At 44.3% G+C, this 17529-nt stretch overlaps 1 protein-coding gene and 1 non-coding gene across 9 annotated transcripts in view; one reads left to right on the top strand and one right to left on the bottom strand.

The window, feature by feature from the left end:
* Window positions 1-17529, top strand: part of HIPK2 (homeodomain interacting protein kinase 2) — a 180601-nt gene that overhangs the window by 133425 nt on the left and 29647 nt on the right. For 2 of the 8 annotated variants that reach the window (XM_047695196.1, XM_047695200.1), the window contains exons 8-11: window positions 3273-3399; window positions 4320-4441; window positions 13262-13401; window positions 16340-16519. In XM_047695196.1, the coding sequence (XP_047551152.1) occupies window positions 3273-3399; window positions 4320-4441; window positions 13262-13401; window positions 16340-16519 (569 nt within the window). Of the gene's footprint in view, window positions 1-3191; window positions 3400-4319; window positions 4442-13258; window positions 13402-16339; window positions 16520-17529 lie in introns of all 8 variants that reach the window. The other 6 variants (XM_047695193.1, XM_047695199.1, XM_047695195.1 and 3 more) reach the window with 3 other exon arrangements.
* Window positions 9739-9845, bottom strand: LOC125081524 (U6 spliceosomal RNA). Its single transcript, XR_007121726.1, has one exon. It is a non-coding gene; the product is annotated as a U6 spliceosomal RNA (small nuclear RNA).

Genomic DNA, 17529 nt, shown 5'->3' with positions numbered 1-17529 from the left:
ACACGATGGGGTCCACATGATCTCCCAGGACAGTTAAACCCGTCCTTTCTCCAAGTCACAGGGAAAATCAGTTCATCAGTCTGTCACCAGAATCCCAGCAGCTGGAACCAGAAGGTTTTCTTCTCACACATTTCCAACTTTTTGCAAAAAATTAGCAGAACCCCGCACCTCACACATTATTTAAAATATGAATGATGCTCAGGAACTATTTACTGAGTGAGTAATCTCCAAATCCTAGTCCAGGTTGCCTCTGATATCTAAGAGAATTTTGCTTTTATTCCCAAATTCCGGTCTTCCCACTTTCCCCAGAGAACTAACTGTCCCTAGATTTCTTTTCAACCTTATCAAATCTGCAGTGGTCACAACACTCCTGTGTGTGTCTGCACACACCCCTCCAGAGGAAAGGAGTGTCTGTATTCTAATCCTGAAATACGAACACCTCAGCTACCAGTGCCCCCCTCCCCCAGTCTCCTCCTCCTCTCCCCCACCTCCCCGGTCTCTAGGCCAGTCCTGCAGCATACTGAGTTGCCGGGCCCAGCTTTTCTTCCCTGCCCTCTGTCCCCCTGCGTATATCCAGGAGAGGCCACCTGGAGTCAGCCACCCCCGGGGCTATTGGTATTCTTAAGACTCTCCTTAGGGGGAAGAGCCAGGCCAAGACCTGAACTCCAAAGAAATGAATGCGCCCCCCACCCCCCAGGGCCTGGCCCAGCGCTCAGGCTGTGTCCACAGCCAGAGCTGCTTGACAAAATACCACCGTGGTTTGGTCCTTCATCACCAGAACCCCATCACATCAGCTGGCAGAAGGGGGGGTGGTTTTAAGATTTTATTTATTTATTTGAGAAGAGAATGAGTGAGCGGGGGAAGGAGCATAGAGGGGGACAAGCAGACTGCATGCTGAGGGTGGAGGCCGACATGGGACTCCATCTCACGACCCCGAGATTGCAACCTGAGCCAAAACCAAGAGTCTGACCCTTAACCGACTGAGCCACGCAGGTGCCTCTGGATGGGTTAATAGGACAGAGAAGTTCATTTTAATTGATGGGGGTTTCAGGTTCAGTGCAGAGCACAGGGGACACAGGTGAGGTCCTGAAGCACAGAGGCGTGGAGAGAACACTGTGGGCCGTAGGCTGTGTGTGAGTCAACAGGGCCCGCGCTTGCACCACGCTAGCCCGCAGTGAGTGGCGTCTGGCTGGTGCCATGAGCACAGCGAGCAGAGGGAGATAAATTTGGAAGGGAGGTTTGGCCAAACCGTGGGAAAGGCATGCCAGACTGAAGTGCGTGTACAGTGTTCATTAGACAGTAATTGGAGATTTGGGGGCAGAGGTGGTGACAGACACAAGGTAGTCTTTTGGAAAGAATGTTCTAGCCTCAGCCCCAAGAAGAATTGGAAGGGGAAAGTGGAGGCCAGAACTCACTAAACAGAGCCCAGGCAGCAGGAGAGAGACCCCCCAGCTAAAGAAGTCGGGATTCAAGAGTCAGGTCCCATGGACAAGTTGAAGGAGGCAGCCACGGGAGGTGGAACAGGCGAGTCCCCTCGTGGGAACCTGGAGCATGTTGGTCCCCAAGGAGGAAAGCTCAGGGGACAGTGGGAAATGTGTATGGGGAGGAGTCTCCAGGACAGGTGGGGCCGCAGAGAGAACAGAGAGGAAACACAAGGCATGTCATCAGTAACGAAACACAGATGCTTGCACACAAGCATCCCACAAACATTCCCAGTCACACTACCCGGAAGCCCAAAACAGCCATTTACTGTGACAACACGTATCTTAAAATCCAAACATGTATGCCACCTAATGTAGTGATTACTTTCAAACAGGTTAATTTGCTTTGCACAAAAGTTCACCATAAAGTCTAAGTATTGAAACAAATAAAAATGTAAAATGAATTGGGGTTTTTTTGGTAAAGTAAGATTTTATCCTACTTATCAATTTTGAGATGTATACGTACCTTCTTAAAATTCTATTTCTAGTGTGTCCAAGGTACCCTTGTGGCCTTGCCTCCTTATCCTTCAGTCCACGGAAGCTCTAGCAGCAAAACTTGTAAGCCATGTTGAATCTGAGGACACAGATGCACTCCTCCCCCTAGCGTGTGCAGGATCAGCATGAAGAAGGCTGAGACGGGGCAAAGCCAGAGAATTTCCAGTTCAGAACTGAGTTTCCATGCTTCCCATGGACATTCATTCTCAAATGATGTCTCTTTCCGAAAGACGCAGGAGAGAGGACATAATTTCAGAGTTTATTTAACTCCTCTCCACTTAAATTCTCCTGACCCACCAGCACTCTCCTCTCTGGCTTCCAGCCTTCAGAGCTGAACACTAGTGTAAGAATGCCCCAAACTCAAACAGGAAGCCCCAGGCTCAGTGTGTCCCTCTCCCTGGCTGTTTGTAGAGCATGTTAATTTGCAGTTACGTGCTCTGCAGCCGTCTGAGCAGCTCTGTAAGCAGTACTCGCCTTAGGCCCGAGCAGGAGGGCCCCCTTCCGAGGCCTACCCGCAGCCTTCCTCTATGCGTGTGTGCTTCTGTGCCTTCTGTGCCCGGGCCTGCAGGTGGCCTCCTCCTGGCTTCATCCTCCTGAGTACAGACTGTGCCACCAGCCCCAAGGGAGGGGGGAACAGAGCTTGCATGTGTGACCTGGCAGGTCCGCATACGTGCACCCAGAGCACTCAAGTTGTGGGATGGAGCTGGGGCAGGAAGAGAAGGCAGGCGGGAGGTCAGCTCTCATCTCCTCCCCTGCCCCTCCCATTCCTCACCCCATCACCATGTCCCAGTGCAGAACCCAGGGAATCAAAGAGTCCTGAACTCAAACCTGGCCTTCTAGATAGTTGTGAACTACATTTGTCAAAGCGGAAAGGGAGAACATAAATAGTTCCTGGCCTGGTTTTTAACTTTGCAATTTTTAGACCTCCGTTACACAAGCTTCCGTGTGCCCTCTCGTCCGAGCCCCACCAGTGTTAGGAATTGGCGTGAGTGGAAGCACCGAAGGTGATTCTGTTGTGGCTGCAGGTGCCTGCTTCTCCCTGGGACTTCAGCAGTGTCTCCACCCACCTCTGTTTTCGCTTTTTTGCTCTTGGTTTTTATTCGTTTGCTCTTCTTTTGAGTTCATTTATTTGCTTTAGACTCGTGGCTCCCAGCATACCATCTCCCTCATTTTTTATTTTTGTTTATTTTTGTTTAATCCCCATCACTCCTTTAGGCTCCCACCTCCACCAGTGCCACTCTTTCCTTAGCCAATCCCGAAGTCTCCATACTAAACTACCAATCTGCACTCTACCAGCCCTCAGCGGCGTCCATGGCTGCAGTGGCCCAGCGGAGCATGCCGCTGCAGACGGGAACAGCCCAGATCTGTGCCCGGCCTGACCCCTTCCAGCAAGCTCTCATCGTGTGTCCGCCCGGCTTCCAAGGTGAGGACCAGCAGACGCGGCCCCTCAACTGCTTCTTACCGCGGGACCTCCAGGGCCCTGGTACCCGCAGTTTCCTGGCATCACTGAACTTGAGGGCCCCTCTCCTGCTTCAACCAGCCTAGAAACAAGAGGACTTAAGCCTCAGCACCAAGTTGTTTTTCTCCCCACCTTGCTGGTGTTTTGGTCCCTGGCCAGCTGTCTGTAAAGCGGCCTGTTGTCTGCGCTTCTGTTGTTAGGCTGATGTCAGCTTATGTTTCGTCCAATAAAATATCCTCTGGGCGGTTACCTGGAAAGAGTTGCCACTCTGCCAGCCAGTGTAGCCTCCTTTCTCATGCAAAACACAAATCTCCCTGAAAAGTACCTCCTAAGCTGGTCCCCCAAATGATTCATGAGCCATGCACCCCAATGGTCTTCTGAGAGCTCTAAGAAGCCAGAGTTGAGGTGCACAAGGTTACCATGTATCCAGAAATCTCAGGTGTTTATTTCCACTCCCCCCACTGTGTACACCTGTGTGTGGTGGCTCAGTTTCAGAGTCAGTGCCTTTCCAGTGTCGATGCTGTTCCAGTGGATTCATATACTCTTCCTGACACCCCTGGCTCTGACAGACCCCAAGTGTATTTACATGTTAGAAGCCATTTTTCTGCTGTGATTTGTTGGCATAACTGTTCCCCTTCAGGCTTTTACAGACTCCTGAATTTGACCTTCTGATCTCCGAAAATGTTCAAAGTCGGGTTTTTTGTGGCATTTAAATTTTTAAGTTAGAAACTAAAGGGGAGACTTCCAAAGAACCAGGTGACAGATGTTGAGGACTGGAGTTGGTGGGGAGAGGAGACCTGACCAGCTGGCTAGGAAGATTCTCCACATCCAGTGGTTTCTGACACCCCAACAACTCCTCTCTCCCTTGCCCGGGTCTGGAACAGGATTGCAGGCCTCGCCCTCGAAGCACGCTGGCTATTCCGTGCGAATGGAGAATGCCGTGCCCATCGTCACTCAAGCCCCAGGAGCACAGCCTCTTCAGATCCAACCAGGTCTGCTCGCCCAGGTAATTCTCTTTATTATTACTCGTACTGCCATTATCCGTGTTAATGTTGTTCACAAAAGAGATAGATCTCCACTAATTCCTTCCTTGGCGATGAGTTAGGCGCTTTGACTCATTAGAATAGATCAGTAATATTCTGAATGATCCCCAGGTGAATCACCTTCCTACGTATCTTGCTTATAATTCCACAAAGAAATTTAGACACAGGGAGAGTCTGGGGAAATTATTATTACTATTGTAGCTTTATAATGCAAATTAATATGGGAGACATAGGTTTTAATCCTAACTCTGCTAATAACTTTGTGACCTAAGGCAAGTCAGTTAACATTTCTTTGCCTTGAATTTCTTTCTTATAAAATAGAAATGATTTTTTAGAGCCAAAAAGAGCCTTGGAGATTATCTCCTTATTTCATACAGAGCTGAAAAACCAGGATCACAGAATCTGTGAGCTGGAACCTTCCTTATCTGTTCACATAGGTACTCCGAAGGTAGAATGAAAACACAGAGGTGAAAGTGGTTGAAAATGTGTAACATGCTGTGGAAATTTAAGGCAACAGAGTGACGCAGTGATAACAGTCATCCGTCTTTAACGGCACTCAAACAAATACATCATCATTATGCCAGACACTTTATAGTTAATTGATTTAATCCCCACAACAGCATGATAAGTAAGGTATCTGTCTCCAGGTGACAAATAGAGAAAACAGGCATAGTCCCCGCCTCAGAGTCCCATGGCCATCAGGTGAGAGAATCAGGACACAAACCCTTCTACAGAATCGTTTCCATTATTGGACAGCAAGGATTGCTTAACCTAAATGTTGTTAGTTTAGAAGCACATTAATTTGTAAATAAAGTAGGTTCCCAAAACCTATTCTCAGAGTGTTCCTACAGACAGTTTATATATGGTATCTTCTGTTGAATAGAAGTTTCTGGGCTTAATTTTAATGTAGCAGAATTGCAAAGATGTGTTTGGGCTCCCTACTCAGTTGGCCTTTCTCATGGCCCACTGTCTTAACTATTAAAGCTGACACCCTCCTTGCTGTCTGGGAAAGCCTCGTTCCCATTTTGTTCTTCAGAATTTGTCAGCCTCGTCCCTTCACTTCCCATATGAACTTAACCATCAGTCTTACAAACAAAACAATCACTGGCTCAGAGTTACACAGCATTTAGCAACTGTCATTACAAAACAAAAGGCCCTGAACTGTATTTGCTGGACTTGGGTTAAATTTTGTTATTTACCTGAGGAAAAGCTGACATCCTTACGGTGTTCAGTCATTTCATGCACAAAATACAGCATAGCTGTATATTTATCTTTTACTCTTTTCATTAAAAGTTTCCTTTTTTTGGAATAATTCCTAATTATTTAGCAGGTTTTGTCGCTATTATTAATTTTATTAATTTTCTTTTCTGATTATTTGTTTTTGGTTTCCAGGATGAAACCTGTTGGCTCTACTGAGTTTGCTATATCTAGCAGTCCTTTTTTTTTTAAGATTTTATTTTTTTATTTGAGAGAGAATGCGTGTGCTCATGTGTGCACACGAGCAGGGGGAGGGGCAGAAGGAGAGGGAGAAGCAAACTCCCCGCTGACCAGGGGGCCTGACACAGGGCTCGATCCCAGGACCCTAAGATCATGACTGGAGCCACCCAGGTGCCCCTATCTAGCAGTCCTTTCTAAACTCTGAGTAGTTCTGGTTGTTTTTGTGAATTCCCGTGGATTTCTTATGGATTCTGCCTTTTTACTAGCTTTGTTTCTTCCTCTACAATCCTTCTTCCACTGTGCGGCAGCACCTCAGAGCCATGTTCAACAACAGTGTGGACACTGGACATCCTTGACTGGTACCTAACTTTAGAGGAAATTCTTCTGTTTGCCATACTTTGTTTGCCATTGGTATTTGACAGAAACTTTATCAAGCTTGATACCTTTTGAATGGAGTTATATCACATGTACTTTATGCATTTATTAAAATACTCATGTGTTTTTTGTTCATTCATCTGCTAATATGACAAGTTGCATTAACAGGTTTTTAATGTTAAACTGTCCTTGTATTTCTGAGATGAGCTTCATTTGATCACATGTGTTTGATACGCATTTACACTTTACAATACTGGATTGTTTGTAAATACTGTGGTTAGTGTATATTCATGTATATTAGTTAGTGTATATAGATGTATATTTCATCTATATTCAGAAGTGAGAAGTCACCTATAATTTCTTTCTCTCATAAAATCCTTATCTAATTTGATCTTCGAGGTCATCCCAGTCTCATACAGTATGTTGGATATTATTACCCTCTTCTTCTGTGTTCTGGAACAGCTTATTTAAGGTGGATATTTATCATTCTTCATCTCTGTTCTTATGTCCAAAATGACACTGCAGTGACCACTGACACCAGTTTCTGATGGCCTACAGAGTTGTGTTGCTGAAAGTTTATAAACAGAGAACCTTCCATATTTAAAGTAGGCCGCCTACTTCTGCCTCTCTCACCAGTCCTCATAGCTTCCTTTTGCTCACACAGTTTGGTAGGAGGGAATTTGGAAAAGGCCAAGAAAGATCAAGAGAAAGAACTATAAGCTCACTCCAGGGGCCAACTATCTTGTTCATATTTTCTCTGATTGGCAGAAATCCAGACCAGCTTTCCAGTGCTCCTCCTCTGTGAGCCAAAACCTATAGAACTTGCACATACTTACAGATTTTTTGTTTGTTTGCCCACTTAACCCTGGCAAGCCAGAAATCATTTCTGAAAGAAACAATAATTAGCATTCTTATTAGCTAACCTAGGCATTCTTCATTATTCAGTTTGGGGAAAACCAGTAGGCTCAGCATTTCTGAATTTGTTTGTCCTTTAATCATAGCAGGGAAGAGCTTTACCTTTGCCTACTTGAAAGAGAGTCCCTAGAGTGCTGTAAATCTCCAAGTGGATTTAACCTAAAGCCCTAATTGGGAGAGGGAACAAAAAATACCTGTACAAAGAGTTTAGTCTCTACAGTGTTTATAACACGGAACCACTAGGGGCAATTTGAATGTTCATCATAGATTTGTTAAATAAATTGATGTGTGTGCATAAAATGGAACACCATGTAGCCATTAAAAAGGACACGATAGGGGCACCTGGGTGGCTCAGTCAGTTAAGCATCTGCCTTCGGCTCAGGTCATGATCCTGGAGCCCCGGGATTGAGCCCTGAGCCAGGCTACCCACCCAGCGGGGAATCTGTTTCTCCCTCTACCCTTCAACCCGCTCACACGCTCTCTCTCAAATCAAATCTTTTTTTAAAAAAAACAAAAACAAAAAACACGGTAGACCAATGTGTCTCAACATGCAAAGATTTCTTATATTAGGTTAAAAAAAACTTCCTGTACTATCCAGTGTCACCGTGTGTCTTTCTGTCCATTGGTTGTTTTCTGTTCACTTAATCCACGGTGGTATGTCAGCCTAGAAAGGTAGAGCTCTCCTGGTATTTTTAACTGGTGCCTTCAAAGGATGAAAGTAAGCTAACTTATGAAACTCGTTTGGTGGCTTTTTTAAAAAGCAGTAACTAAACATTTAAACTAGCACCTTCATGTTCCTCTGGGTAAATTTCTAGGTATCAGGCAGAGGCTTCCCAAATATTATTCCTTACCTTAAGTATATCCAGCAAGTGGGTATCACTCTTTTTACAAATATTTAAACCTTTCCAAGGATTGTATTTGTGAAAGTTTAGAGATGGAGTCTTCTCAATCCATTCCTCACATTCATTTTGTTCGCTTTGCCTTTTCCTCCCCACCTTCCAGCAGCTTCTCACGTCCTTCCAAAGGGAGACCGTCTCTCGGGGGGGGGGGGGGGGGGCAATGACATGTGCACAGAAGGCCAGAGTGAACTCACACCCTCTTGTGTCAGTGATCTGGGAGTGGTCTTCCCAGACTCTTACCAGTACAACCTTGTTGGTACCACCCAACGGCGGCTGGCACCTCTGTCCTCTCAGGCCTCAAGCCAGAGCTCGCACCCAGACCACCATCAGAAATTGGGAACGAGTGCGTAAAGACAGAGAGGCGGGAAATACAGGGCTCAGATAAGACAGTATTGAATTTATCTCACTTTTCAAATGGCGGGGTCCAAAATCCTTTTCGACTTGTTCCAGCAAGGCTGGAACAGGAATTCGGAGCTCTCTCTCACCACCCCCCCACCCCTGTCCAAAATATGGAGATTCATGGAAGACTACAGCCTTTCACAACTAAGGTGCCTTCTAGCCAGTCAAGTCCTGTTAACTGAATCCCTTTAAAATGCTCGCCTAAGGACAAACAGTTGGCTGGAACTTCTTAAACTGTCCAAAATCTAAAACTTCACTGCTTCTCACTCAAAACCTCCTCTAGTAACATTTTTAGCAATGAGTCTGTCTAACCTTTCTGTCTTGCTCTCTGCTTCTGTCTTGCTTGGTGTCTGAATTGTTCATGAATAAGGAAGGCTTTTCCATGCTACTTTCATGCATTTACCACGAGTCCCTGATCTTCAATAGAGGCATCGTTTCTGTGTATCCTTGCTATGAAGAGAGGTAATGTGCTGGCTGAGGGCAGGAGCTCTGGGATTTGATTGCCTACATGTCAGAGACCAGTCCTACCATCTCCCAGCTATGTGACTTCAGGGAAATTATTTTTAATTTAATTTTTCTTTCAAAATAGTACATGCACCTAATTTTTAAAGTTAAATGAGTCCACAAACTTACAAGAAAATAGTGTCCTGCTCTATCCCATCCCCAATTTCCAATCCCCCCAAAATAACTTTTCACTGTTTTGTCATTTAACTCCAAGTTTCTAAATAGCATGCCTAAACTACTTTTTTCTGACATTTCCATTTTGGAATTTTTGTCTTACTGTGGAAGATGAAGACTTAGCCCCCAAACCACCCCATCCCCACAGCACCTGCCCAGTCATGTGCTCTTCCTCTCCCTCAGTCTCTCTCTCACTGTCTTCCATTCTCCCATTCTTCCCATGGAAGTTTCTTATTCAACCACTCTGCATTATTTACATAGTTATCATCTTCAGTATTATATACTATTCTCCACTGAGCTTCATAATATATTCTGATTCTATTCCTTTCCTATGCAGCTTGTTTGTCCTGGAGTTAACGGTGGTTTCATTTTTCCATTGGCTCAGTTTCCTCCCTCTTAAGACTCTCCTTGTCCACAGTGGTCTGAAATTTTGTGACTATATGCTTCCTCATGGGTCTTTTTTCATACATTGTATTGGACCCTGTTTGCCCTTTCAGTCTAAAAGTGTTTTTTATTTTTCCTTTAAGTTTTTCCCCTCCATTTTCTCTCTCTCTTCTTTTAGTATGGAACATTTCGAGAATGTGCATGGCATCCTTGTGCAGGGGCCGCGCTCATCTTCTCCACCTTGTTCCAACTTCAGTATGTGTGCCGCCGAAGCCAGCACTTTCTCTGATTTCTCTTTGTGAAGTTCTTACTAATTGGATGTTGGTGCTTTTGAATTAATCTAATGATTTTCATCTTTTATTCTCTCTATATATATATTCTATCTGTGCTTCTTTCCAAGAGGTCTTTTCAGCTTTTTCTAAAAACCTTGTATGGAATTAACTTCTGTTCTCATTTCTAAGAATTCTTTCTTATTCTCTGAATACCGATATGGACAAACAGATATATATTCCTGTATATGATCTTGTTTCGTGTGTGTGTGTGTGTGTGTATAATTCTTTTTTTTTTTTTTTTTTTAACTCTGTGAGGACAGTTTAAGGTTTTGGAAACTTTCTTCTGATTTCTACACTGTTTTTGTTTCCTCTGAGTTTCTTGTTTTAGACTCCTGTTAGAAGCTTCCTTTAATAACTGGTTGTCCTTGGCTGTTCATTCATATATTTTTTTAACTTTTTTTTAAAGATTTTATTTATTTATTTGACACAAAGAGAGAGAGAGATCACAAGTAGGCAGAGAGAAAGGCAGAGAGAGAGGGGGAAGCAGGCTCCCCACTGAACAGAGAGCCTCATATGGGGCTCGATCCCACGACCCTGAGATCATGACCTGAGCCGAAGGTAGAGGCTTAACCTACTGAGCCACCCAGGCACCTCGGCTGTTCATTCATATTAAGACTGAAGCACTAAAAAACTAAATTTGAAAGCTACAGGAGGGGGAGCACGGACTACTGAATGCGGGCTTCTCTCTAGTCTGATAAGGACTGAGCCCAGCATTTTCATTGGCAGATACCCTGATCCTCCAAAGTATCTGTAGTTTTTTCCTCTTGGACTAGTCAGTTTTCCTAGAGAGAATCCTCCAGCCTCCTACTTTGGGTCTGCAAACTGAAAGGTAAAGGACTCTCACAGACTTGACCTTAGATAACTCAGTAATTGCCCGTCTGTTTTCCCGTTTCTAAGATTTTGTTAACTGTTGTCTCCTCTGTTGTCTTTGTCCTTACAGATCTCTATATTATTTATTCCTTCACTATCATTTCAGTTGGGTTTAGAGAAAGAGAGCAATAAATGTTTCATTTCCTACATTTCTGGCAGGTGATTTAGCATCTCTGTAGTTCTGTTTATCTGTCTGAGAAATGGGGAGAAATAACAGTCCCTACCTCACAAATCTGGTATAAAGATGAAGTCAGAAACTTGAGGTGCCTGGGTGGTTCCACGGTTGAGCATCCGACTCTTGATTTCAGCTCAGGTCACGATCTCACAGTCATGGGATCAAGCCCCACCTTCGTTTGGCTTCGGACTCAGTGCAGAGCCTGCTTCCCTCTCCCCTGTTCCTGTCCTCTCTCTCAAATAAATAAATAAATAAATAAATAAAATCTGTAACACACACACACACAAAAAGATGAAGTCAGAAACCTATCTGTGGTCTTAGCTCTGTTCTTGGCACACAGTATGCATCAAGAAGTATTCGCTCTAGGGGCACCTGGGTGGCTCCATTGGTGAAGTGTCTACCTTTGGCTCAGGTCATGGTCCCAGGGTCCCGAGATCAAGCCCCACATCATGCTCCCTGCTCAGCCAGGAGCCTGCTTCTCCCTGTCCCTCTGCCCCCTCCCCTGCTCGTGTGTGAGAGCATGTGCTCTCTCTCTCACTTACTCTCAAATGTATAAATAGAATCTTAAAAAAATATATTAGCCCTAATCTTACAAATTATAAAGTAGTACTAAAGTATAAGTTATAGAAGTGTACACAAGTAATCATTAAAGTGTGAAGTTCATCTCCCATGAGCTGAACCTGTCATTCAGTGGAAGGGGGCAAGTATAGCCTTTACCCTGTCTCTTTGAGGTAAAATGTTAACATCCATTTTGGCAATGTAGGGGGAAAACGATGTCCTTCGCTTAATATCAAGATTTATAATTCAGAAGTAATAGTCAAAACACATGCTTTTCTGGAAAGCTGAAATGAGCTTCCAAGTCAGTATAAACCTTACTGCAACAAAATTATTAGTCATTTAACTTTTTGAGCTTGTAACTGTTTTAATCAATTAAATTATTTTTCTGCCGTGTCTGAATTCATTAAATGTGGAATATAGTTAGTGATAATTAATTACCTTGGTAGATTTGCTTCTTTCATTTTATCAACAAACATTTATTAAACACTTACTGTATAAACTGTGGTCCCTAAGCTTTTTGCCTGTATCAAAACAGATCAGTAAGCAAACAGGCAGTGCAAAAAAGGTATGAGCGATCTCACTGGCCTCATCTGCACAATGAAAAGGATGGACCAGGTGAACCATCCACTCAGATCTAAAGTGTGTTGTATCATTTTATACACATCATTGTTTATTAAGTTTTGACTCAAGTTCATGATTCATTTCCAGAAGTGCTTGTCTGTACATAAGAGCCAAAATGTACCTATTAAAGATGCGGTTAGTGGAGCACTGTATTCAAGAATCTATCTAATGTCAGTGATGCCCAGCCCAATGGCAGGCGAGAATTCTACCACTGAACCACCAATGCATGCCCAGCCCAATGGAAAGAACTACATGTAACTGAATCTTTAAATTCTTGACCCACCCAAGAAGTATGTTACCTTAGCGGTGTTCCTTTAGGTGTCCAACTCTGGACAACAGTGTTTAGTCTGAATCATTTACTCACCAAAGGCAAGCATAAGAGTGACTGAAGATAAAGGAAGCTGAGAGCACCAGGCAAACCACTCCCCCACACTCCCGCCCGCCAGTGACTCTATTCAAGGAAGAATCGGGAAAGTTCATTTTAGAGTTCTTAGAAAAAGCTTAAAATTTATGAAGAATCAAGCAGTGACTTGCTTAACTACATGTCATTTTGGCTTTGGTGTATCAGGGTAATTCTCAGTGAAGGTTAAGGCCCCAGCTAAGAATTTTTTACTTCATGCTTGCTTGCTCTCGGACGTGGGCAAGTGTCTGGTGATCTCAGAATTATGTTACTTTAGGTTCAGAAGATAACACAAGTTGGAGGTCTAGATTCTAATTCCTAAACAAAAGGCAAAATAAAGGATATGAGATGGAAAACTTCCTGAGGGCAGAAAGTTAACCTTGTGTGGCCCAAGGCAGCTATTCCGGCCTCCTGCACATAGCTACGTACCAGCACAAATCAGGAAGTGAACTTTGGGAAACCTTGAGCATTGTTCTTAGAGCGAATTTCTAAACAAATCATTCTTCCACGCGAATAAATCCCTTGCATATGACTCTGTGCCCGTATACTTACTGTCTTCCGTGTAGGTCACCAATCTGATCTCCCCTTAACTTAGTTTTCAAGGCCAAAGACTGGGTCTCCCCTTGAACACCCATCGCAGGGTCCAGCACAGCCCCAGGCCCAATCAGGACTTGACTCAGGCAGACAGGCTGTGTGATTAACAAACGTGTTGATGGCACACGTCCTCTGTTCTGCAGCAGGCCTGGCCAAGTGGGACCCAGCAAATCCTGCTTCCCCCAGCATGGCAGCAGCTGACCGGAGTGGCCACCCACACGTCTGTGCAGCATGCGACTGTCATTCCCGAGACCATGGCAGGCACCCAGCAGTTGGCTGACTGGAGGTAAGCACGAAAGCAGGCATATCTGGGACAGGAGGCATGTCCACTGCTCACTCAGAGGGCTCCTGGCCAGGCCCATGCTGTCAGTTCCATGGCTTAGAGAGAACTATTTAAAGTAAAAGGAAGATTATGTGGAATACGACTGCAGTGTAATGAGAGTTCGTTTTTCAATAACTGTACCAGGACACAGGAAAATCAGCTTCATTACCTTAAGGTCAGTTGGCCGCCATTGACCCCAAACCCAGTTACATCATTTGGTCACCCGTGTAATTCATGGACCTGCCTCTTTCTCAGAATTAAATTCCACTCCCAGAGAACAAAGATGTGTCAGCAGTGAAAGAATGCAGAAGGGAGTCCTTGAGGCTCCAAAGCAATTCTAGAAAGTGCTCTCAAGGTGTTTGGAGACATGGGCACACTGGAGTTGTATCTGACCTCTCAGGGGAAAGCCTGACAGAATGGGGCTGTGTTTGGAATGGTAAACTCTGGCATGTGTGCTGAATGTGTCTCTTCAGTTAATAGTGAGATCTGATAGACCAAAGTCAATTTTCCATAAATGTCAGAGGCCCGCAGCTGACAGCCACCGGCCCACTGTATCCTGTATCTGATTCCAGCACCCCACCCATCCTATGCACTGGCTTTCTCACCAGCACCTTGCTCTGTTGTTTTTATGGCCACTTTCCACTTCTCCATCCCAACACTACCACTGCCCCCTTCACCCGAGCAGAGCCAAATGGCAATCCCCAGGTTGTTTCCAGCTTCCCACAGCCCTCTGGCCTCTCTCAGCCCAAACATCAGGGCATCCCTCCACCTTCCGACAGACTCCATACCAACCACGGAGCCTCCCTGAGGTTCCTTTTCGGATCCAAAAGGCTATGGTGAATGAAGCGCTCTCAGTATAACAAAAAGGCTTGGAGATAGAACCCTCCTCCCCACCCCCACCCACCAGGCAAGCCTCAAAGGCAGCTTCCTCTCTTCCTCCATTTAATTTTCTGACTAATAGAAATAAGAGAGGACATAGGCTCTTTCCTGCAGCCCAACTCACTTCCCACTGACAACACCCACCAAGTCCATCCCCACTCACTGGAAGCACTTTCAAAGCAGTGGGTTCAGTTCTGGTTCTGCATGACCTGGGGCAAGTTACCTAACCCGAGCCTCAGTTTCTTCTTCAGTAAAGTGGGATAATAATCCCTACTTCATAGAATGGCTAGGAGGTTCAAATTAAGATTAAATACAAAGCACTTGACCTGTATTTAACATGTATTAAACTAGCATCTGCTGCAGGACAGGCAATGAATAGATCTGTTATCTTCCCTTCCCCCCATTCACACTGGCTGGTGCTGTGTGAGACTGTCTTCCCTCTCCAGCTCATTAGGAACAGCAACCAAGTGGAAAAGCTGTCTGACCAATTGGTTTTTTTTCTCACCCCCTTTTCTCCTGAAAGACCACAGATATATGCTGTACTACTTTTTCCTGTGTCTTTCAACATTTATAGCTCATTTAATTTCAGCAAAACTCACATACTCACTCATACAGATTTTCCTATTCCTCCTCCCTCCATAGCTCTTACCTGGTTACCACAGGAAACGCTTAAAGCTGACACTTTGTTTCCAGTCTCTTCTCCATTTCATGTGTAGGCCAAAGAACATCCATAATTGTGGCTAATAAAAGAGAAGTACTGGCTAGACTTGTGTCAGAAGAATGCCATGTCTGTAGAAGAAACAGCAGCTACAAACTCAAGAAGCCATAACATCAGTTTCTAAGTGTCCAAAAACGCTATCAAAATCTCTACACTCTTGTAGAGTATAGTCCTTTTTCTTTTTTCCTATTCATCCTTTTCCCCAAGTTGCAAAGATGATTTTTATAATATTTTTTTAAATTCAAGTAAATTCTCCTTCAACTTTTAATTCTGTTAGGTGCTGAATGGGCTTTTACGGGCAAGTCTCTAAATTAATCACCACCTTTAATCTTTCTGTGGGAAAATAAGCCTTTGAGCCCCACACAACCCAGATCATAGGAACTCTTGAAAGATAACCCATTTTCGGGAAAATGGCTACCAGTAGTACTTCTATCAACATGTGTCTTCCTAATTTTGACTTAGTACCAAATTCTGTACACGTCTAGTCAACCTTCAGTTAATCTAATTGTTCATTCTGCAAGCATGTAATTAATTGATCAGCTGCTACATGCCTGAGCATTGTGCTAGCCACGAGAGAATTCAAAAGAATGTTAACATTTCCAAACAGCAAGAATGTACAATGTCTAGTTTTCAAAGTTGTTTCCTTTTTTTTTTAAACATAAGCTACAATTTTTTTCATTTATAAAATGGCATTACCATGATATCCTACCTCACAGAGTATGATAACCCATTAAAGTCACTTATAAACTCTAAAAATGTACACACAGTCACCTGTCTGGGGACTTTAAAAGGTAGAGGGAATATTTATCTTCTCTCCCCAGAACTTAAGGTGAACTTGCAACTTACTATTCTTCCCAGTTGCAATGTCCTCTTTCTCACTCACCAACAAACTGGGTTTCTGCCCACTCCTTTAAACATCATTGCACCTGGAAGGCTGATCTGATGAGCTCATCAACATGAGTTCAACAACCCCATGAGCTCGTGAGAATCAACTTTTTAAATTTGGCTTTAACTGGGGAGGAAACTTTATCCTAAAAAAGAAGTTCCAGGGGCACCTGGGTGGCTCCGTGGGTTAAGCGGTTACCTTGGGCTCCGGGCATGATGGTCCCGGAGTCCAGTCCCCCATCAGGCTCTCTGCTCAGCATAGTGCTTGCTTCTCCCTCTCCTTTCTGCCTGCTGCTCTGCCTACTTGTGCTCCCTCTCGTTCTGTCAAATAAATAAACCTTTAAAAAAAAAAAAAAAGAAGAAGCTCCATATTTATAAAACCAGTAAAGTTCCTTGTTTACCCATTGTTTTCCCACACAGGAACACCCACGCTCACGGCAGCCATTACAATCCCATCATGCAGCAGCCTACCCTGTTGACTGGTCATGTGACCCTTCCTGCAGCCCAGCCCTTAAATGTGGGCGTGGCCCACGTGATGCGGCAGCAGCCAACCAGCACCACCTCCTCCCGGAAGAGTAAGCAGCACCAGTCCTCTACGAGGTAGGTGGTGAGAGTTGCCCTGGAGGAGAGAAACCTCTTAACCTTAGGAGTGTCAGCATGTGCTCTGAGTCCCAGGCATGGGACAGGAAGTGGCCGGCAGAATGTTTTCTGAATGTGTTGTACCACTGCATAGCACTAGGGTTTGAAGGAGACATTCAATCTCACTTCTCTTCCCTGCCACCTGCCTTACCATCATCCCTGCCATGCCCTCCCCACGGGGAGGGCCTGGAATTCCAGTGTCCAACGCCTTCATCTGAAGCCATTCGTGCCCTTTCCCTTCTGCATAAAACACCCAGACATGCCTCTGAAGTTGCACTTTGGAAATCATAATACTGGTTTTTTTTAATGAACGGTAGAGAGATGTTCTTTCTTTGATATCCAGGGTCAAACTCACTTAGCTGCTTCTTTAAAATTATGCAATAATTTTGGTTAATCCTAGACATTACCAGCAGAATAATCTTTTCATTCCCTTTCAGTCCAGTCTCACCTCGGTGAACTCTTAAAATAAGACAGAAAAGGCCACATACTACATGATCCCATTTAGATGGCATTTTGGAAAAGACAAAACTGGATCACGAGTTGCCAGGGACTACTGGGTGGGAGAGGAAAGGATTGACAGAAAGGGAGCCTGAGGGAACTTTCTAGGAAAGTTCTCTGTCTGGATTGGCAGGGCTATGTGTACCTTTGTCAAAACTCATCCAACACTTCCAAAGGGTGACTTTTACTGAATGTAAATCATACCTCAATAAACTTGTCTTTTAAAAAGATCTCCAAATTAAAAAAAAAAAAATCAAGATCAAGGTCGTGTGGTACAGAATTGCTCCTACATTTTTCTCCAGAGTCACTGACTTGGAGGCACTTAATTGCTTATTTAGAATAGGTTGCTCAAGACAAAGAAGTCCGGTACATAAAATGTCTAGTGACTTTTGGTTTGCTACTTCCTTGTTTAACCAGGTGCCAGAAACTAGGCCTGCCTTTTTGTCATTCTCCTTTGAAGTTTAACCTAAGAG

This window comes from Lutra lutra, chromosome 11, assembly GCF_902655055.1.
Source record: "Lutra lutra chromosome 11, mLutLut1.2, whole genome shotgun sequence".
Taxonomy (NCBI): Eukaryota; Metazoa; Chordata; class Mammalia; order Carnivora; family Mustelidae; genus Lutra; species Lutra lutra.
This window is presented reverse-complemented; position numbering and strand designations above follow the sequence as displayed.